A 22781-nucleotide genomic window follows, 5' to 3' on the forward strand; every position below is an offset into this window, starting at 1 on the left:
CAGTCCAACAACCTCATTTTACAGATGAAGAAATTGAGGCTTAGAGAAATAAACTACTTCTTGAGTAGTAAGTGACAGAGTCAGAATTCAAGGTCCTCTGTCTTCCAATTTAGTACTTTTCCCCCCACTGTACAATGGGACTTTAAGATCCAGCTCCTAGTTCATTTGCTAAATAGAACTACAGAAGCTGATGCAAGATTTCCTGCATAAGACAATAAGGTTTTTAATGAGAATGGTGGCTGGACAAATGGAATTTGGGGATTTAGTGCATGTCCTGTTCTCAGTCTCTTATCCTCAAATTTAGTCTAGACAGTTATTATTTAAAACATTGTGATCTTCTCTCCTTTAACAGATATTTGCACCCAGAGGGATTGCCTTCAGACTACACCATCTCTTTTCTATTCCGGATATTGCCTGATACTCCTCAAGAACCATTTGCTCTCTGGGAGATTTTAAATAAGGACTCTGACCCGCTTGTTGGAGTCATCTTAGACAGTATGTATATGAATTTGGATTGTATTTGTGTGTGTGTGTGTGTGTGTGTGTGTGTGTGTATGTGTGTGTTCAGTTATTTGTGCATGTGCATGGATACCACTTTACAATAGGAAGTTTAAAGGCCAGGTGCCATGCTGTCTGTCACCTTACAAAGATCTGTGTTTTCATCCATGTGGGTATCCCTGATACGATGCAAATTATAACCGTTCCTCGCCTGAGCAAAGGGTCTTTATGAATTGCTGCAGTCAATGTGGTGGCTGTCATTTGGGCTGTGAACCTCTCGGCTAGTTCTCATGCAACAATCTATTGTGAGAGTTTGCTTTCTGTAGGACCAAGGATCCCTGCCACCGTAATGAAGCCACAGAGGAACACATTGAATACAATTTACATAGGGCTTTCATATTTCACAGTTCACCTCATTGAATCCCCTTATCAGGAAGTACAGAGGGTGGATTTTACCCACATGTTAGAGATACGGAAACTGATCCTCAAAGAGGTTAAGTGATCTGTTCAAGGTTGTATTGACAGCAGTTGGACTTGATTATTCTTACCATTAGTCTAGTATTCCCTTCTACTAACTTTTGAACAGAAGAGTCACTTTATATACATACATAAACTCTGGCTTTATATCTTGGTTCTCAAAAGCTATGCCCCTTGGCATATGGCCTGGTCGGTTCTGGAAAGGTTTCAGTTAAAGTCCTGGCAATAGACCATGTTGGCTTTCTGGGTTCTAGGTTACTAACAAAGGTTCAGCACTACCAGACTGACCATTTGGTTTTCAATTTTTTTGACCATGGCAAGCCATGGAACCAAGGAAAATACAAAATGGTCCTTAGTCCTCTGCAGCTTTTTTCTGTTTCTTTAGTGATGGTGTCCAACCATAGAAAGGTAGAAGAGGCAATAGAAAGGGCCAAGAATTATACTTTTTATTCTTGGACAGATGCTGGTAAAACATTTATTAGATGCTTCCTGTGTACCAGGCACCATGCTACAAAAGTTGCCCAGGATGGGCAATCATGTAAAATCCATGTCACTGGTAGTGAAACACTGGTAGTGTAGAGGTATTAAAGCCTAAGATTGGAACCAAGAGGATTCTGCTGATAGAATGTGTCAGCTGTTGAGCTTTGAGCTTTGGAAAATTGAAATGAGAGTGATCGCATAGGCTCAATGCCTTGGAAGAGAAAAAGGCGACAGAATAACCTCATGTCCCTATCTACACTTTTTGAGAGAAGTCCTACCTAGTTCTCTGTGTATTAAACCATTCTAGCACCCACAAAGTAGGTTATTAATAATTATTCTTTTACCCGTAATTTAAATGTGTCCTAGATGCAAAACTCAAAGTCAATAGCAGTTTATTCATAATAAAAAAGTTAATATTATTTCATTGTCCCATCTTTGAATTTTTGTCTTTATATTCCCAGTAGTGAGCAAAGTACCTGGCAGTGGTAGATACTTAATAAATAATTGAATTGAATGGAAGTGACTTGGTGTATCTTGGGGTACCTTGGAAGTGAGTTTCAATCGCTATTTAGTTCAGTTGCATGGGCCAATGAAGCCAAGGTTGTGAATATTATTTTTATGAGGATTATTGATTTTGTTCTATTCTTTGGTTATGATTTCCAACTCTTACCCTGACTAAACATCTTTCAGACCTGGGCTGTGAGGAGGAACAAGTAATGGTAGCAAGGTATATTGGAAAGAATGCTGACTTGAAGTCAGAGGACTTGGATTAGAATCTGCATCCACTGTTTACTATTTGTGTGAAGTCTGAAAATGCTTGGTTGGAGGTTAGACTTGCACATATCTAACCTCCATGGAAAAATGATTCAGAATTTGATGGATGGAGAACTATAAGGGTATAACTGAGAGTGATTTCATCTTCATGAATGAAGAAAAGCCTAAATGCGTCCTGGAGAATGTCAAAGGACTAATAAATAGCAAAGGCTTAGTAACCATTTTGTATTTAACTCTAAGGTATGTTTCAATTAAGTTTCGAAGGGGAATATCAATCTCCTTAGGCCTGGGGAAGAGAAATCACTTGCCTGTTTTATGATGTATTCATGGTTTAATTATATTCATTTTTATCATGTTCATACAATGTTCGTTGTCCCACCAAACAGATGGAGGCAAGACAATTACCTACTTCAACTATGACTACCAGGGGGATTTTCAAACTGTAACCTTTGAAGGGCCTGAAATTAAGAAAATATTCTATGGAAGTTTCCACAAGGTCAGTTATAGCTTTTATTATTACGTGGTATTGATCAAAGCAAGAGAGTTAGTAAAATGTAGGTGTTAATGTGTGTGTTGAGTATGATATTGTAACAACACAGCATTAATATATGGAAAGATTTAAGTATAAAACAAGGCAGCTTCCCTGAAAGATCCCTCTTAAAGAATGAAGGACAAACAACAACATTCCCACTCTGAAAATATCACCTGTAGCCACAGAGCAAAATACTCATATATGTTGAGTGGAAAGGATTAGTGGTCTCTTTAATTACTTCTTCACACACAGATGAAAATATTTGCAATTGAGGCCATCTTGGGAGGCTGGTCTACACACACACACACACACGCACACACACGCACACATGTCTTCTTAACCCCTTTAGTCTCAAAGAATGCCATCCGGGAAGCTTTGTAAACATGTAAAAATTCTTTGTCCTTTTTTAACAACTTGGCATCTGTGACCTAAACCCATTTCTTAAACTTTCATTTCTCTGTAAGACAGAGCTCCAGGGACAAAGAAACACAGATTAAAATTGGAAGGAACCTTAAAAGTCATCTGGTCCAACCTCCCTCATTTTACAGATGGAGAAATAGGCTCAGAGAGAATTGCCCAAGATCACATAGAGGTTATAGTATAGGATAGCTGAGAATTGAACTCATGGCCCATTACTCCAAATTCAGTGTTCTTTCCACTGTACCATACTACTCTACTTCAACTAAAAAATAATTACACATACTCAGAACCTTTGACTTAGAAATCTAAGGAGCTATCCATTGTACCATGGAGCCATAGAGAAAGACATACTTTTTGACTGTCATTTTCCAGGTGTTTAGTTAAGGATCATCATGAGATTCATTGCTATGGTTTAACATATGAGTTGTAAAGGGAGCAAGGCTTCCTAATTAACACACACACACACACACACACACACACACACACACACTCACACTAAAAAAATAGTTGAAATTAAATTAAATTAGTTTAACATCTTAAGAGAGGCCAAGGATCCAAGACACAGGAGTTAAGTTCCCACTTAACTCTGCCCTGGTCAGACTACATCTAGTCAGTTGGTCAATAAGGAGGGCACAGAACTCTAGCTGTGTAATCCCTTTAGATTGTGAGGTCTTTGAGGGCAGGGACTGTCTTTGGTTTCCTTTTGTATCCCCGGTGCTTAGGGAAGTGCCTGGCACGAAGTGGGTACTTAATAAATGTTTGTTGATTGATTGCCATAGAAACAGGTAGGTTAGGCATGCTCTGAAACATTTTCTCTCACCCGACATCAAAACTTTTTCTTGAAGGACTCCACCTTTTACAATAAATACTCCTCAAAGAGTTTACACTTTCCATTACTGGCACTTACTCATTTGGTATGATTTTCTTTTCATAAGCTTTCATCCAAATCTTATGTGATTTCTTCTTAGCATATGGCCCACGGTACTCTAACAAGAAGGATCTGGGTTATGCAGCCTAGAAAAAAGACAATTTAGGGGGAAAACTGATAACTGTCTTCAAATATCTGAAAAAGATGTCCTGTAGAGAAGGGATTAGTTTTGTTTGGCTTGGCAACAGAGGGCAGGGCAAGGAACAATGGGAGGAAGCAGGAGAAAGGCTGAGTTTAGCTTTACATGAGGGAAAACTTCCTGACTTTTAGAGCTGCCCCAAAGGAGAATGGGCTGCCAAAGGACCTAGTGTTGATTAAACCCTTCCCTGGAAATCTTCAAGCAAAGGCTGGACAACAACTTGCTAGGGATTTTTAAAAGGGAATTCTCCATCAAGAACAGATTGGAAGAAAAGTCGTCTGAGGCCCTTTTTACTACTGAGATTCTGTGATTCTTACCTCTTGTTTTCTTACTATATACCATGTTCTGAATTTAGAATTTATGTTGAAAGTTTCAGAACTATCACCAATGCAGTTATCAATCTTGACTTCAGAGAATTTATGATAAAGAATACCTCTCTCTCATGGCAGGGAGGTGGTAGACCATAAAGAGGCATATCGTTGTCAGACATTGCCAATGTATTTATTTGTTTTCCTTAATTGTACTTTGTTATAAGAGAACATTTTATTTATATAAGTATAGGAAAAGGCAGGTGTTAGGACTCATAGGGACAGGTAAACAATGTAAAAAAGGGCATCTGTAAGTTTTTTAATTAAACGTTAAATACAGTAACATAATTAATATATTTCTTTTTCATGTTTGGAGTTGAAGTTGTGGGCCATATTACCAGTACTGCTCTGAAAGTCCTCATAAAGTCAGAGATCATGTAATTCATGGCCAGAGGTGTTTCCTTTAATGGCCTCTTTGGATTCACTCTCATTTTCTCCTAAATTCTACTTGGCGTTGATTTTTTTTTCCTGGTCAGAATCTGGAGCACAGCTCCAAAGGAAAGTTTGAAAGAAAAAAGCACCACATTTGAAATTTCACAACTCTTAAAAAGCTAGCCAGCGATATCCTGTGAAATGTGATGAACTTGTAATATTCATTCCAAATAATTTTTTTCTGAACCTTAGGTAAATTTTAAGTTCTATACACATTGCCAGCAGAACTGAGAGACATAGAATAAGTGAGCAAAATTATAAAAAGGCTTCCTGAAAGCCACAAACCAAAGCCAAGTTCTTTAAACTGTGGAAGAATCCTTTTCCTCTTATCCCTGTCCCCACTTCAGAAAGCTTCCCACCTAATACCTTCTCTTTAAAAATATACGTGTACCCAAAAAAGGTAAGAGCACACCAAATTTTTCAAAATCTGATCCTGTTCTCTTCATGACTAGAATTATCTCTGAAATGATAATGTTTCTTCATTTCTGATTTAACCTCTAGTTAGTTTTAATTATATACTTTTTTTTATCCCATAGTTTCTCTTTCATCTGTGAATACTTAAATGTACTTCTGAGATTCCTTTTGTAAAGTGAAGTCTTTTTTTAATGTGAATTGATGCTTTCTAGTTTATCAGCTTCATAAGTTTGGATTATTATTTACTGGGTTTTCTGAAAGTATTATATTACTTACTCTAGTGATAGTATAAGGAAAGGTTTACAGGCTTGAAATCAAGAGAAGAATAAGAGTGAAGCTCTCCAAATGATTATTAGGATCAAGTTTTTTTTTTAAATTTTTACTTTTTTGGATCAACTTATTTTTCATCACAGAATCTGAGTTGGAAAGGACCTCACAGGTTATTTAATCTAACCTGTACCTAAAAGGGAATCCTTTATCACAAACCAGACAAGTAGTCATCCAGCTTTTGCTTAAACATCTCAAATGAAAGGAAACTAGTTCCCTCCTGTGGCAACTCATTATGTTTTTGTATATCTATCTCTGTTGCAGCTTCGCCTGACATGAAGCTTAGAATTTCCTCTTTTATCAATTCTACCTATGACTTCTACTCTCTGGGGCTAAGAAGAATAAGACTTCCACACAGCAGCCCTTCATATACTTGAAGACTGCTAGCATAGTCCTCCAAGTCTTCTGGCTAAACCTTTCTAGCTTTTTTATATTTGCTCTCATGTGGCATGATTTTGAGGATTTGTATAATCTTGGTCACTCTCCTCTGGACAGTCTCTAGATTGTCTGTAACTTTCCCAAAATGTGCTTCCCAGAACTGAACACATTATTCCAGATGTGATCTGACCATAATATCATCTGCATCTTTTAACACAAACCAAAAATCTCATTAACTTTTTTGGCAGCTGTATCATACTGTTGACTCATCACGAACTTGCAATCCATTAAAACCCTGGGATCTGATTCAGATGATCAGCTGTCTAGACACATCTCCCTCCAATCTTGTAACTGTGAAGTTAATTTTTGAACCCATATGTAAGATTACATATATATGTATGTATGTATATATACATACATACATGTGAGTTGTTATTGTTGGGTTGTTTTCAGTCATGTCTAACTCTTTGTGATCCCATTTGGGGTTTTCTTGGCAAAGATACTGGAGTGATTTACCATTTCCTTCTCCAGATCATTTTATGGATAAGGAAACTGAGGCAAACAAAGTTAAGTGACTTCACCAAGGTCACATAGCTAATTAGTGTCTGAGGCTGAACTTGAACTCAATAAAAATGAGTCTTCCTGACTCCAAGCCCAGCACTCTATCTACTGAGCTACCTAGATGCCTCTGGGTGTTTTTATGTGTATAAGTATATAAATACAATATGTTGTCATATCATCTCATGTCACATCATGTCATGTCATATCACATCATATTGCATCATATCATATATCATACCATACCATATCATATCTTACCAGATTTGTGCAGTATTCTCGCCTACAAAAATCTTTTTGGATCCTGACTCTGTCATCTAATCCTTCCTAAATTTGTGTCATATTCAGATTTGATAAGCATGCCTTTAATTCCAGAATCTCAAGTTTAGAAGGGTGTCAAAGACCACTGAATCCAGCCAATGCCCAAACAATAATCCCTTTTACAAGGTGTTACCTGACAAATGTGTTTGCCTGAAGACTTCTAGTAAGGGGAAAATCCACCATCTTTTGAGGCAATACATTCCATTTTTGGATAGCACTGATTGTTAGGATTTTTTTTCTCTTATAAAGCCTAAATTTTTCTCTTTGCAATTTCCCCATGTCTTCTATATAACTTGTTGAGAAAATCTGTAAGATGTATAGAGAACAGAACAGATCCCTAGGGTGCTCTCTTAAAGACTGCTTTCCAAGTTGATATATTAATTAATTAATGACAACTCTGTAGGTTCAGCTTTTAGACCATTTCTGAATCCACATAAATACTATTATTTAGCTCACAGCTCTCTCTCTTGCCCACAAGATTCAGTCAAGTGCTTCACTTAAATAATGAAATGCTAGGAATTTTGGAAATTTGGTACATTCTAGTCTATGAACCAGAGCCCCTTAGAAAATATACATATATCTTACACAATTTCCAGTTGTCCCAGGATGAATTCTCATGTCATCATCCTTAACAAAGCATCTGAATATCTTTTATCCTTTAAAGCTATACATTGCATTCTGTCCAGCAGAGTATAAGTTCCTTGAGGGTAGGTATTATTTTGTTTTTGCTAGCCTAGTACTTGGTATATGGTAAGTGCTTAATAAGTGTTTGTTAACTGGAGTGGAATGGAATAAGATTGAAAGTTTGACGGTGATATATATATATATATTTTTTTTCTTATTTTCTTAACTGAACTTTGCTTCCCCCCCCACCCCAGCTGCATATTGTTATAAGCAAGACCTTGGCCAAAGTGTTTATTGACTGCAAGCAAGTGGGTGAAAAAGCAGTAAATGCATCTGGCAATATCACTTCCAATGGTGTGGAAGTCCTGGGGAGAATGGTCAGATCAAGAGGAGCCAAGGAGAACTCTGCTCCAGTAAGTGAAAAAATAAGTGAAATTTCAAGAAAATTTTATTCAAGGAAATTTCTGGTGCCCATAGGAATGTGTGATTGTTGCCAATTTTGTATTGTGTGATTAATATTATGTTTTATGTTCCCCTCAATTGCTCATATAGAAGGACCAAGACACAAAAAATTTTAATTTTACTTTGGAATAAAAATTTTCATCCTACCATTTCTATTTTCTTTGCCTTATGATTTAAAAAAAATGTAATGTGTCCATTGATACAGTATGGTACTTTGAAGTATTCTTAAATTCTGATCCTTCTAATGTTAAAAACTCAAATCAAGGCCCACTGTCTTCATGAACATTTGCCTGGCCACGTTAGCTCCTGCATGAGCTCTTTCTCCTCTGATCTTTAACAGGTACATTGTTAGAGGACAGATTTTTTTTTCTTAATTATGAAGCTTTTCCAGGGGAAACATTCCATAAGTGAAGGTATCAGAAAATGAAAACTCATAGCTTCCATGCCCTCAGCACTAAGCCTGCTTCTACTGTATTTCTGAGGAAACAGCCTCTAGGATAAAGTGAACTTCTTTTTTAAATTCATCTTTTCAGTCTTCAAACTTTAAGCTAAGAAAGTAAAATAAATGTAAAATTATTCTGCTGTCTCTACCATAGCAGTGGGGGCTGTAGGAATATGGATATCTGTTAGTCAAGAATTGAGTTTTAATGAGATCCAATTTATACAACTATGGAAGAACCATGAAAATACACCTTAATCTTTTATGTATCTTTGGTGGAAAGAGCCATCTTTCTCACAGGTTGATAGAAGAATTTATCTACTGGTGGCATCAAAGCAACCATGAGGGAAATTTTTACTAGGTGGGCCAAAATGAATATATATTTGAGCAACACATTTTTTTTTCCTGACAAGTTGTACCTTTCATGATGGAATGAGGAACTTAAATCTTGAAGGCTTCCAGTTGGCCAGGGAAGAACGTTCCTTTCATTACCTCCATGGCAGAATCCTGAACACATGTTTTTATACCACACAATAATGCCATCCATTCACTGCTAATTAGGATGTTCTGTCATTTAAGTTATTCATTAATTAGAGCTAAGAGGCATTTCATTTGAGCAAGCTTTTTTTTTTTAACATTTCTAGAAGTCCTACTGTTTGAAATAATTTCTGCTCTTCCTTCCAAAAATACCCACATTACTGGGGAGATATCTTGACACTCAACATGTCCAAAAGTAAACTCATTATCTTCTCCCCAGAACCACCTTCCCTTTTTCCTAAATTGTGTGGGTCCAGTCACCTAGGTTCACAGCCTTCTCCATACATTTTTATTGGTAGTAGGCAGATGGATGGCACAGAGTACTGGACCTGGAGTCAGGTAGACCTGAGTTCAAATCCTGCTTCAGATACTTTCTAGCTGTGTGACTCTGGACAAGTCACTTAGCTTCTCTGTGCCTCAGTTTTCTCATCTGTAAAATTGGGGAATTAATGATAGCAGCTGCCTTTCAGGGTTGTGAGGATAAAATGGGATGATATTTATGTAAAATATATTGCAAACATTAAAACACTATATAAATGCTATTATTGGCTGTCTCCTATGGCTAGAATGTTTTTCATTTTCATCTCTGTCTCTTGGCTTTCTTGAGCTAAATGAGATTATCTCAAGTTTATCTAGTATATATCTTGTTTGTATGCAGTTTTTTTTGCACATTCTCTCCCCCATTAAAGAGAGCTCCCCAATAGCAATTAAATAAATATAGCTAAGGAAATACTGTTGTTGAAATGAAAGAGAGAAGTTGTTCAGTGTGGTAGAGAAAGTATTAGATTTGGGGTTAGGAAGGCCTGGGTTCAAATACTGCCTTGTATGCTTAGTAGCTGGATAACTAAGCTAACTTCTTCAGGGCTCAATTTCTTCATCTGTAAAATGAAAGGATTGGACTCAATGACCTCTAAGGTCTTTTCCAGCTCTAAATCTATAATCCTGTGCATGGAATTGAACTGAATATCACCCATTTGCATCATTCACTCTGCCTTACCATTAGTGGTATGTTCCATGCGTGGAACGACAGCATTCCATCCCCATAAATCACACTTTTTCCTAATTGCACCACTTACATAAAACTTGGACTCTAAATGTCTAGCCAATCATCTATGAAGGAAAAACAAAAAGGGTCTTTGGAACTCAGGCCTCTGGATGACAGAAGTTGTACCCCTGCCACAAGAGAAAAGCAATTCAACAGAGTCCCTTCTGTGGTCCAATTCCAGCAATAACAGACAAAAGGCAAATCATCAAAGGGGTTCTTTGTAAGGGCAGTAGAAGAGAAATGGTTGCTTTTGTTTGAACCTAGCAGCCTATAAAGGATCACTTAGTCAATTTGCAAACTGCCCACTCATCAAACAATTTGATTGTGTTGAAATGGACTCTGTTAAAGGGAGAATTGGAGGCTCAAGTCTATTTATCTGGGGAGTGAAACTTCTTCATTGTCTGTGAGACAGATGACACAAAGTTCATTTCTTGAGTTGTAGCATGTGTAAGCCACAAATTAAGATGTTTAAGCCCAAATCTTGCTGTCATAGATAGGTGTTGAATTTTCGTGATTTTAGGCTTATGCCTATTCCTTTATTTTCTGCTTTAAAAAGTTGGGGATGGAAGGGAGAGGAGGTAGAGGAAATATGCAAATATCTGGTTACTCCAGACAGAAAAACGTGGATCTGAGAGGGCTCAGCAGCTACAAAACAAACAAACAAACAAACAAACAAAACCAACTTAGGCTTCTTTGGATCCTGACCAAATTTGAAATGAGTCCCCAAGTACTAGTTGATCATAGACAGCTCTAGAGATTTAGCTACCCAGTCATGCCTCCCTCTTTCCCAACAAATTCATTTCAAAGGCATTTGGGTGGAGCAAAGATGAAGAGGGGGGGGGGAGAGAGAGGGAGAGAGAGAGAGAGAGAGAGAAGAGAGGAGAGAGAGAGAGAGAGAGAGAGAGAGAGAGAGAGAGAGAGAGAGAGAGAGAGAAACTACTGTATTAAATTCACACATTCTTAGATGGAAAACAACTTGCAGATGAAATCTCAGCAGGCAAGATTTTATAAGGAATGGCTGCTCTCTCTGCTGGGACTGAAATAACAAGCAGGTCTTAACTTAGCCGTCAAAACACATATGGGTGGAAACTTAGACAATTCATATACCATGTTTTTGACCCTGGCCATCTGTTTTATTTTTTCTTCTTTATCCTACTCTGGTAGCTAAAAAGATAAAAATACCACCAGTTAGGGCAGTGCCTAGACATTTGTGAGTCTGTCACAAGACTATATTCCTTAGTCTCCCTTCCCCACACTCCAATTCTCTTCCAGCTGCAGGCATGACTTATTCCAGATGCACTTATTTAGCATCTCTTGTATGTCTAGCATTGTGCTATGTGTTATGGGAAATACAGGAAGAGGGACTAGACCAGTGATTTCAGTAGTATGTGGGGAACTCCCAGTAAGAGTGTCTCACTCTACCAATGCAGGTCTGCACTTTCTCTGCAATATATAGCCTTAAGGAGTTGCCTGGGACATTGAGAAGTTAAGGGACTTGCCCAGGGTCACACTGCTAGTATGTGTCAAGAAGAGACTTGTACCCAAGTCTTCCTGCCTCTGACACCAGCTCTTTGTGTATTACACTACATTTCCTTCCTATCTACTATGCCATGCTGCTAGGAAGGGTAAGAAGAAATGTTATTAAGCATGAATTATGTGTGGCATTTCTAAAACTGTCCAATCTGCAAGGAAAACCACTGAAGCAGAGCTCTGAGCCAATGATACTTTATTAAAGGATCCCTAGCCCTCTCTAATGAAGTGAACCTCAGATCTTCCTCATAATCTGAGGTGCCCCCTTCCTCCAGGGCCTTAGTTTTATAGTTCTTGATACTCAGGTGGATCAAGTGTGTTGGGCACAGCAATGTTAGTTGAAAATGGGTCCCAGTCCTCCTAGAGGGTATAATTTAATAATATAGTTTCTGGTATGGCATAACTTAAAATCCTGTTAGACAAGACAAGAGTTACATACATGAAACAAATTGACAGTATATTATCAAATACTTATTAATAATCATAATACTAATATTTCTATATAGCACTTGCTAGTTTACAATGCATTGTCACTTACATTATATGCTTTTATACTCTCACTACCAAAATTAGATGAGTATAAGTAGTATTCCTTTCCCATATATGAGTAAACTTAGATGTAAAGAAAAAAATTGTTTTGTCCAAGTTCATATTATGAATCAATTGTTGTTCAGTCGTGGCTGACTCCTCATGACCTCATCAAATGTACTGTCCATGGGGTTTTCTTGGCAAAGCTACTGGAGTGGTTTGCTATCTTCTTCTCTAGCTAATTTTACAGATGAAAAAAACTGAGGCAAATAGGGTTAAGTGATTTGCCCAGGGTCACATAGCTAGTAAGTGTCTGATGCTAGATTTGAACTCAAGTCTTCCTCACTCCAGGCCCAACACTCTATCTACTGAGCCACCAAGCTGCCTCATCTTCTTTCATTAGCATGCGAATTTCTGAGGTCAAAGACTGTTTTGTTTGCTTGTATTTGTATAATCAGCAATTAACGTAGTACCTGGCACATATTAAGCACTTAATAAATGCTCTATCTATTTATCATTTTCTAAATGGCTTTTCAAAGCCACATTTGAAATGAAAAGGCTTGGCATTCAACTATAAGAACTATATTACAGATATCTTTATTTTATACTCTTCTGTATAAATGTCTTTGCAAAGTTCTTAAAGTTAAATGTCTTAGATTTTAAAGAAAATACAGCTTAAAAAAGTAGTATATGAAACAGGGCTTATTCATAAAATGAAGGCATTTTACATGATTATTTCCCTTAGTAATTGCTTATAGCTAACGAGAGGGTGTGTGTGTGTGTGTGTGTGTGTGTGTGTGTGTGTGTGTGTGTGTGTTGTGTACCCATATCAATGAGATCACAAATCCCCTGGAATATTGGAATACAGACACAAGTATGTCATAGGTGTCCATAGAAAGTCGGTTGGCTATCCTAGCACTGCCTGGATGAATATTGCCATCAGTTTATTCTCTTCCCCTTAGTGAAAAGGCCAATCAGAATGTTAGGATGGAGTGTTGGCCCATCTAGTTCATACTCTGATACAGGGGTATGTGTATGTATTCTAACACTTCAATTCTCCAATGGATCTGTGCTCTCTATAATCTGAGTATTCTCTCCAGGGATACAATCACAACTCACCCTTGCCTGACATAGGTGTGTCTGCAAATGGCTATATGTATAGGTTCGCTTTCTTTGAAATAAGAGGATGTTAGAACATTTGTCTGATGGATTATCAGGAATACACACTCAAATAAGGGAGAAAAATCTCTGAGTGAATGCAGAGGAGTCTAAAATACCAGCACTGCAGACAACTACAAAAAATATGAAGTATGTGCAAAGGAAGCATCGTTCGCTTCGTCCAACATAAATCAGAAAAGACAGCCAGCATTTTTAAATGGCAGGATTGATTTCATTGAGCACATATGAGAATATAGTTAAGCAAATCAGATGGCGAACTGGCAGATAATTCTGCAGTCTCTCCAAAAACTCTTATCTCTTATGTATTTTTCCCTGGTGGCACATCTCAACTACTGATAAATATTTTATCATTTGAGATGATTGGGTAGTATCATTTTTATTGTTTAAAAAAAACTTTCTCAAGAAAGAATGATATTATCTTTGACTTATTAAACATAAAATGTGTTTTCCCATTGAAGGTTCCATACCAGGATAAATAACTCAACCTCTTGGTGCAGGGAGCTTTCACACTGATGTTCTGTCCATCTGATGTTGTCTTCTAGTGGGCCTCAAATGTTTTGAGAAAAAGCAACATGCTTAGGTTAATCCAGAGTTTCAGCATTTCACCTTTAGCCAAAAGACTTGGTTCTTTGAAAAAGAAACCAAAAGAAACCTTGAGTTTGTAGGTTTTAGAATTAACAGTGCTCAGATTTTGTAGTCACAATCTGTCTTGTTGCCAAGAGTTTTCTCAATAGTGTTCTTTGACAGATTAAGATGATTTTCACTTAGAGGCAGCTGGAAATAAGCTAATGATCTATTTCTGCTCATCATGATGAGGATCCATCTTGATACAATTCTTGGTTTTCCAGTGACTCCTACATACTAAAGTATTCCATTGCGAGAGAAAGACGTGGGATGTTTTTACACCAAATTTCATTGAAATGTCAATATTCATTCCATGTCTCCTTGGTTTTTCTTTATTTGTTTATATTAATAATCAGCAGGAAATGGCTTTAAAAAATTTGTTGTTTAGTCATTTTTCAGTCATGTCTGATTCTTCATGACCCTATTTGGGATTTTCTTTGCAAAGATACTGGAGTGGTTTGCTATTTCCTTCTCCAGCTCATTTGATAGAAGAGGAAACTGAGTCAAAGATGGCTAAATGATTTTCCCAGGACCACACAGCTAATAAGTGTCTGAGGCTGGATTTGAACTCAAATCTTCCTGACTCCAGACCCAGGTTTCTATCTACTGCACCATCTAGCTGCCTATATTCATTTGTAAAAAGAGAATAACCTACCTCCCAGGATTGTTGTGAGGATCAAATGAGATAATAATTGTGTATGCTTAGCATGGTGCCTGGAACATAGTAAGCGCTATATAAATATTAGCTATAAAAACAAAATAAGAAGTTAAGAGATTCTACTAATACTGAAGTTAAGAAAATTAAAAAGTCTGCTGCCAAGAAACAAACCTTTGATTCCTATCTCCCACCTTCTTTTTTTGGGGTGCTAGATTATGTTTTCTCCCCTTATATAGGAAAAATGTATAGGATGAAGAGTGGGGATGAAGATAGGATGAAAATTAATAAGACTGACTTGTTAAACTTTTCCTTATAATCCTAATAAAGCTGGGTGGGGTAGGGATGACAGTGTAATAAATATTGGTGATACGTTCTAAGAGCAGGAAGTGAATGTATCTCTTGTACATATAAGTGGAGAAACTCTGTTTAAGTCACCATAGCAACATTTCTGCAGAATTTCTCACACTAATCTAGCTATGGCATATTTGGGGCTTGAAATATATTGATAGAATCTATAAATATCAGTTCAGTTAGTCTGGAAGTATGAAATACATCTGTGACTATGGGAAAGGGAAGAGTGTGAGGAAAGTTTTGGAGCAAAATATTGAAATGTTTGGCATATGTTGTTAGGATTTGACGCATATATATTTAATTTAATGTTTCTATTAATTATTTTATATGCAGATTTTTATAATAGAAATAGTACAAATATAGAAATGTTCTCATTTTCACATAAAAGAGAGCATATTTAGGGAAATATTGATTTACTAAGCTTACTTTTAGACCTTTGTCTACTTTCATGTTTACAAATGTATGGCTGTTACTTAATGTAAAAGTAGTTGTGATCATAAATTTCTTTTATTTAATAATGTTTCTATTTTTTTTTTAATTTGGTTAATCCCAGTTCCAGCTACAGATGTTTGACATTGTTTGTTCTACTTCATGGGCCAACAGAGACAAATGCTGTGAACTCCCAGGACTGGTAAGAATTCTACATTTGTCATCTATTGTATTTTTTTGAAAATCAAAATTCACTGATGTCATATTTAAATAGGTCTTAAGAGAATGTTTACTCCCTGTGTGAGCCATGCTTTCTGTTTCTATGAGAATACAGTTTGAATGTGAATGCAAGTTGGTGACTAGTTGTCCTTTGTCCTCGAAGCGGACCAAAATGACATCACTATGTTGGAGTCAAAGTACAATGTGTCTGAATATGGCTAATCAGACCGATATGAGCTTGGAAGACTGTGTGTACCACAGTTCAGGCACAAATGGTCCACATGAAATGGTGACTACTTAACAGCCAAAGGGCACAGCAAAAGATATTTAGAAGTAATAGAGGTGGGTGTGGGATGCTAATGGTTTCCAGAAGTAGTCTTAGTAGCTTCAAGTGGGTTTCTATTCAGAAGTTCCTGCCCAAAACTAAATCTTCTCCTTCAAAAGCCTCTGTTCTAATACCTCTAGTCCTCCTGGGGCACTTTGAGGCAGTTTACCAAACAAAAATTTAACTCGAAGTGGAATCCATGGTTGCTCATTGGATGCTAGAAAACCCTATGAGGTGGTATTATAGCTATTAACTCATATTACTGTTGAGGAAACTAAGGCTCTGCCAAATTATGTGATTTACTCATGGAATCATTAATTTCCCAAACATGATCTAGTCAGCTTTTTTCCTTCTGTTCTGGGTTTAACGCTTTGTCTATCTACAACGCATGGCTAAGATGGTTTTTTCCTTCATTACTATCAAATATCATTCAGACAGGAATATACATACATATATATGTATATGTGTATATATATATACATATATACATATGTATATATATATATATATATACATATGTATATATGTATGTACACACACACACATACACACCCCCACGTACATATGGCTAATGGATAATGCACTAAATGAATAGATTCATGCCCCACCTTTTAGAAGCAAAAGTTCTCAGATGGATTATGTTAGACAATAGTAGTTGGTACCTTAATAATCAAGACCTGATAAGTGTAGATTAATGTATGTGAGGAAGAAGTTGTACATAATGGAAAACATCATGATTGTTTGAGGACACCATTGTCTTTCCAGGCACCAAGGTTCGCAACCTAGGAATCATACTTGAATCTTCATTCTGTTCTCACTGTCCAATATCTAATTAACTGTCAATTACAGTCAATTCTTCTATAACATGACACACCTGTTCCCCAAAAGCATAGAATTATGCAAAATTATGCAGTTAAAACCACAAGGCTTGTGGGGGAAATGAGGCTGAGGGCACAATGTTCAAAAACTTTGTCAGGACACATTAAAAAAAAGATAAGGACCTAATTTTAAAAATGGTACTACAGTTGTATATATGTTAAATGGGTAAGGAATACATAAATAACTACAGTAGTGTGCATGTCAGTGGCCTCAAGCTGCTATTTGGCCTATACCCCTGTTGCTGTAGGAATAGGTTAAACAACCCAGCTTAGGGGGGTGGGGAGGTGGGAGAAGGGAGTAGGGGTGGAGGTGGTGTAGACCAGTTCTTCTTTGCCCACAGCTCCAACCTTACTGAAGATATACCATTAATACGGCACTTTACCTTGAAAAATACCTGGCTTGCTTGTAGAAGTGACCATCAGAAGGGTTGTAGCTTGTGAATTATTGTGAAGTGGTACAGTTTTTTGTATTCTAGATATTTCTCATAGAAGGAATTGAGCAGAAGCAAACTTGAAATTCACCTTATGTTCCCTAATAAATCCATCACGTTGGAACAAATTCACATTTTTAAACATGTATTACAGCAGAACTGACTATACTTCCACATGTCTCTCATTTCTACCCCCTTTGTCTCCATTCACACAGCAACTATCCTAATTTAAACACCCATCACCTCTCGACTGGACTGCTAATATAGCCCCAGTCTCCAGCTCCTCTATTCTCTAATTGCTATTCAGAACAGCTGCCAAAATAATCTTTGTAAAGCACAGATCATACTATATCACCCTTTGTGGTTCAAGAATCTTCAGTGGCTCTTCATTGCATCTAGGACCAACTTCTCAGCTTGCCATTAAAAGCTCTTCTTTTTTCCAGGCTACCTTTCCAGACTTTTTTTTTTTTAACATTATTCCCTTTCATGTATTTTATAATGTAACCAAACTGGCCTATTTGTTGTTGTTGTTGTTCAATCATGTATGACTCTTCATGACTCCATTTGGTATTTTCTTGGCAAAAACACTGAAGTGGTTTGCCATTTCCTTCTCCAGTTCATTTTACGGATGAGGAAACTGAGGCAAACAGGGTTAAGTGACTTGCCCAGGGTCATATAGCGAGTACGTGTCTGAGGTCAGATTTGAACTTGGAAAGGGGAGTCCTCCTGATTGGAGGCCTGGCACTTTATCCACTGTGCCACCTAGCTGTCCCTGGCCTACTTGCTGCTCCCTAAAAGCAACTCCCTATCTCTTGCTTACATATCTTTGCTTAGAATCCTGAGCCCCTTGTTAGCACTCTCTCTATCTGCAAATTATCTTGTACTTAATGACCTGTTTACCTCTTGAATCCCCAGTAGAACGTTTTAAATTTTATCTGTCTCCACAGCTTTCAATGTTTACACGATACACGCTTATCATAGTACTCCCCTTCATGTAATTCTACATTCCAGTCCATCCCGATAATTCTCTCCTCTCACCCTGCTCGGTCCTTTCTCTAGGCCTTTGATTGTGGCACTTCTCACATTAGGGATAGACTTCACCCACCCTATATTTCTGTCTGTTGAAGACCCTCTCCTCCTTCAAAGTGCAATTCAGACACCACCTGCTTCATGAAGTCTTTCCTCATCCCTCCAAGTGAAAGTGATGTGTCCCTCCTAGTTTTCTGTTTTTTCTGATTGTTTTGCCTTGTTCACTTTTGCTCTGTCACATTCTACCTTGCGTGTATATGTTGTATCAATTCCCCGATGCTAAGACTGTGACCTCCTTAAGGGGGCAGGGTCTGTGCCAGTTTTCACCTTTCTGTCTATCACTTAACACAGTGGCTAGCATACAGAAGGTGCTTAAAAGGCAAGAGATTAAAAATAATTTTTTTAAAGAAAACCAAAATCAGTCAGTCAACAAACATTAAGAACTTATGTGCTAGGCACTATATTAAGCACTGGGGTTACCAAAAAAAGCAAAAGAAAAAAATAAAAAAGAAATTTGTCTAGCACATTCATTTATTCATTCATTTATTTATTGAAAATCTTTACCTTAAAATGTTTCTCCTGGGTTAAAAACTACTGGCAGAGAATATTTATTAATATATGGCTATTTCTTTTAACAGAGGGATGAGGAAAATTGTCCAGCTCTTCCACATTCCTGTTCCTGTTCTGAAATCACCAAAGGAGCATCAGGACCTGCTGGCCCACCTGTAAGTGCCAAATAAATGTTGGTTTTCCCCAAGAAGAAGAAAGATCTCTAATATTTATATTTGAAACCATTTCTTCCTAAGCCCCAGAACTTGATTTCTGACTGAATGTTTCCAACTTGAACACTTATATTGTACCTGCAAACCTCTTCCTGTGCTAATCCTAATTTACACATGCTCAAGGAGGTGTTTGAGGCATGTTAAATAAGTTATTTCCTAACTGGGAGCAAAGAAATTCACCACTTTGCCATGCATTTTTTTTCTTCTATTTTTTTTTTAAATTGGATGAAGTTGGAGTGCTACTACAAATGTAAAGCTTTATTCTTCTTAGTGCTATATTGCAGTATATTCTCGGGTGTCAGTGGATCTGTGAGATCCTTTCCTGCGTGTTGTGGGCACTTCTTCTGTTGACGCAGATTGCAACCCATTCATTCCTTCTCCACCTATACATATCTTGACCATGCTTTCTTTGGAATCTCCACAGAGGTCCATCCAAAATGCTAATGGCCTTCCATCCAGATTGTCTTATGTATCATAGTTATTGTACAGTTGTAGGACTGCCCATCTATTGCTCCTGTGATATGACCATCTCACCTTTTTCCAATCATATTTCCTCAGTGATATCAATTATGCCATGTGAGAGGCAGAGTAGAATAGTGTGGAAAAAGAGTTGGCCTTGGAGGCAGGAAGCCCAGGGTTGAAGAAGACCCACCGGCTGCTTATGGTTAACCTCATAGTTCTCTGGCCAAATGCGTTGGTATGGGTCTTTTCTTCATTTCAGAAGTCTATGTATCAATGAAACCACAGTTCCAGCTCCATTGCCTTGTGCCAGACCCATGGGTAGAGGGCATTATTGGACATATGCTACAGAATACTTGTATTTACTGTCTGTCTTTCTATTGTCCTTTGGGTCGGTCACCCACAACTTTAATTCACTGGAGATTGTGGCACTCCAGGTTTATTCATCATAGAGCTTCACCTGGGGAACATTTGTGCTCAAAAAGATATTGTCTTTATGCCAAAGATCAGCTTGAAAGGATTAAAACACTGTAGTTTCCCATATGTAATCCAGAAATGCAGATATTTTAAAATATTGCATAGTGGTTAGAATGCTGGACCTGAAGTAAGGAAGACTCATCTTCCTGAGTTCAAATCTGGCCTCAGACGCTTACTAGCTGCGTGACTCTAGGCAAGTCATTAACTCTATTTGCCTCAGTTTCTTATCTGTAAAACGAGGTGGAGAAGGAAATAGCAAACCACTGCCTTATCTTTGCCAGGAAAACTCCAAATGGGGTCACAAAGAGTCAGACACAACTGAAAATGACTAAACACACAAAAATATTGTTGATGAAAAGAATGTAGAATTTTATCAAGTTGAAATTAGTTGCTAATGTTGGCATATTGCTTTACATGTTTAGGGATGGGGACTGGACCTGTTTCGTTGATACAGGAAACTCCTAAATGAGGGGATCTCCTCTACCAATACGATACCTTTTCTGCCATTTATACCTTTAGAGAGTTGCCTAGAGCAGACATGTAAGACATGCTGCTTGTGACCCCATTGCAGCCTGTAACACTCTTGAGTGTGAGAACCAGATCAAAATATAATTTAGAACACAGACACTGGTTTTCTAAGTCCCTGTGTGGATCTTTATGTATCATTGCTATAGAGTTGGAAGGGACCTTATAGGCAATTGAGTCCAACCTCCTTATTTTACACATAGGGAATGCAAGCCATAGAGAGGCTGAGTGACTTGCCCAGAGTTACGAATCTAATAAGTGTCTGAAACAGGATTTGAAATCAGGTCTTCCCTTGCCAGATCCAGCACTCTATTCATTATGTCACTTAGCTGCTCGGGGAATCCTTATTCCATTTGCACCTTCTACAACACATTTTGCATTACAATACCTTTGGTAAGTATGAATTTCCCTGTTTTATTCCTCTTTACATATTGTTATAAAGAAAGGAAATTTAGAATAATTAGAACCAGGGGGTTCACATCCTTCTTCAAAGACCTTTTTGTAACTACTTCCAGTGATGCTGTTTTTCAGCTTGTGCCAAATTGTCAAAGCAAATGTGTGTTTCTTTGAGAAGGACAAGATATCAATACTTCATTGTCAGAGAACTGCAAGTCTGTTGAAGCTGATGGGACAAGAAAACAGGGTCCGTAGTTTGAATAAGTAGTGGAAACCAGAATCTTACAGGATAACTTTTTTTTCCCAAGACCTGTCATTTAACGTTTGACTTTAAACTAAGCAGGACTGGCATGTTAGACATTTCCACAGTAGATAACCCAGACTGACAGTTGGCTTGCAGAATGAAAGTTCATTCCAGGTTGGCTCCAATCATATAAATTTTCCTACTTTTTAAAGTTCAGCAAATCTGTTTTTTGCACAAATGAAGAACCTTCTGGAGTTATTTGGAATGGATTCTGGCAATTCCTTTTTTATCTTTGGCACGAAGGAGCCTCTCTTCAACATTAAGCATGCAATCCAATTTTCTCTATATTTTATGGCACACATTTACCTATCGTTTTCTATTGAAAATAGAAATTCATTCTCTGCATTACTCTAAATCACCCTGCGGTATGCTAGAAAAACAACAAAATCATTCCATTCTTCAGATTATTTTAAGATTTTCTGCCCATGGCCAAAATCATCCTTCTACATGTATGGAGCTAGCCTTGAACTCCATGAAAACCACATGTGGTTCTAACAATTTACTGCATAGAGGAGCTATGCCCTAAGGAGGCCATGTGCAAGATGAATTCAACTTGTTCTGCCTGGCCCCAGAGGGCATAACTAAGAGTTGAAATGGGTAGAAGCAGTGGTAAGTTATTATTCCTTATGGATTGTTAGACAGTTGGTAAAGATTTTCTGGACAGGTTTTGGGAATAATCCTTATTTTCCTGAGGCTTGCATGAAATACTTCTGAGTTTATTTGATTTCTCTAGCCTATTTCTTTGCTAGAACTCAAGGGAATCATACAAATAACTTCTAACATAGAAAATTTTGAGAATTAACCGTTTTATATGCATTAGCATTCAAAGTTAATAGAGGCAGCAGGAGGTGAAATAAATCAAAATAGGAGAGAAAGAAGTGAGCAGAAGGAAGATGAAGTCCCAAGGAAGAAAGGAATGACAAATTTTGAATATGAATAACAAATTTCATTTAGAAAGCTTGAGAAATAGGATCATGGAATCATACAATGTCAGACTTGGAAAAGACCTTAGAATTGTCTAATCCAAATGAGAATTCCTTTGTAATATTCCTGGCATATAGTCATTCAGCCTTTGCTTAGGTACCTTCAGGGAAGGAGAATCCATTATTTCCCAAGTAGCCAGTTCTACTTTGGGGTAGCTCTGATGGCAAGCAAGGTTTTTCTTACAGCAAGACTTCCTCTCTATAATTTCTACTTATTGTTCCTTGATCTGCTTTCTGAGGCCAACTAGAAAAAAATTTAATTCCTCTTTTATATGATAACCCTCCAAATATATGAAGATAGCTATCATATCCCCACCTAAGTCCTCTTCCAAAGCAATCCCACCCAGAACAGAACAATTTGTGAAAAAAATACCCATTCCTGCTGATAAAACTTAATTCTTGGTTGGTATCATATATGGTTACTGGAAAAGAATGTTAAAGTAAAAGCTGTATTATTGCATGCAAAGGTAAAGACTTGTATTCTTGCTTAGATTGACCTTTTCCTCACTTTATTGGAACAT

At 37.4% G+C, this 22781-nt stretch overlaps 1 protein-coding gene across 2 annotated transcripts in view; it reads left to right on the top strand.

The window, feature by feature from the left end:
* COL14A1 (collagen type XIV alpha 1 chain) overlaps positions 1 to 22781 on the top strand; it is a 246208-nt gene that overhangs the window by 150530 nt on the left and 72897 nt on the right. For both annotated transcript variants that reach the window (XM_020964970.2, XM_020964971.2), the window contains 5 exons: positions 353 to 495; positions 2616 to 2725; positions 7925 to 8083; positions 15577 to 15654; positions 18973 to 19059. In XM_020964970.2, coding sequence (XP_020820629.1) covers positions 353 to 495; positions 2616 to 2725; positions 7925 to 8083; positions 15577 to 15654; positions 18973 to 19059 — 577 coding nt within the window. The remainder of the gene's footprint in view (positions 1 to 352; positions 496 to 2615; positions 2726 to 7924; positions 8084 to 15576; positions 15655 to 18972; positions 19060 to 22781) is intronic.

The sequence above is a fragment of the Phascolarctos cinereus genome, unplaced genomic scaffold (genome assembly GCF_003287225.1).
Source record: "Phascolarctos cinereus isolate Bilbo 61053 unplaced genomic scaffold, phaCin_HiC Scaffold_4;HRSCAF=312, whole genome shotgun sequence".
Lineage (NCBI taxonomy): Eukaryota > Metazoa > Chordata > Mammalia > Diprotodontia > Phascolarctidae > Phascolarctos > Phascolarctos cinereus.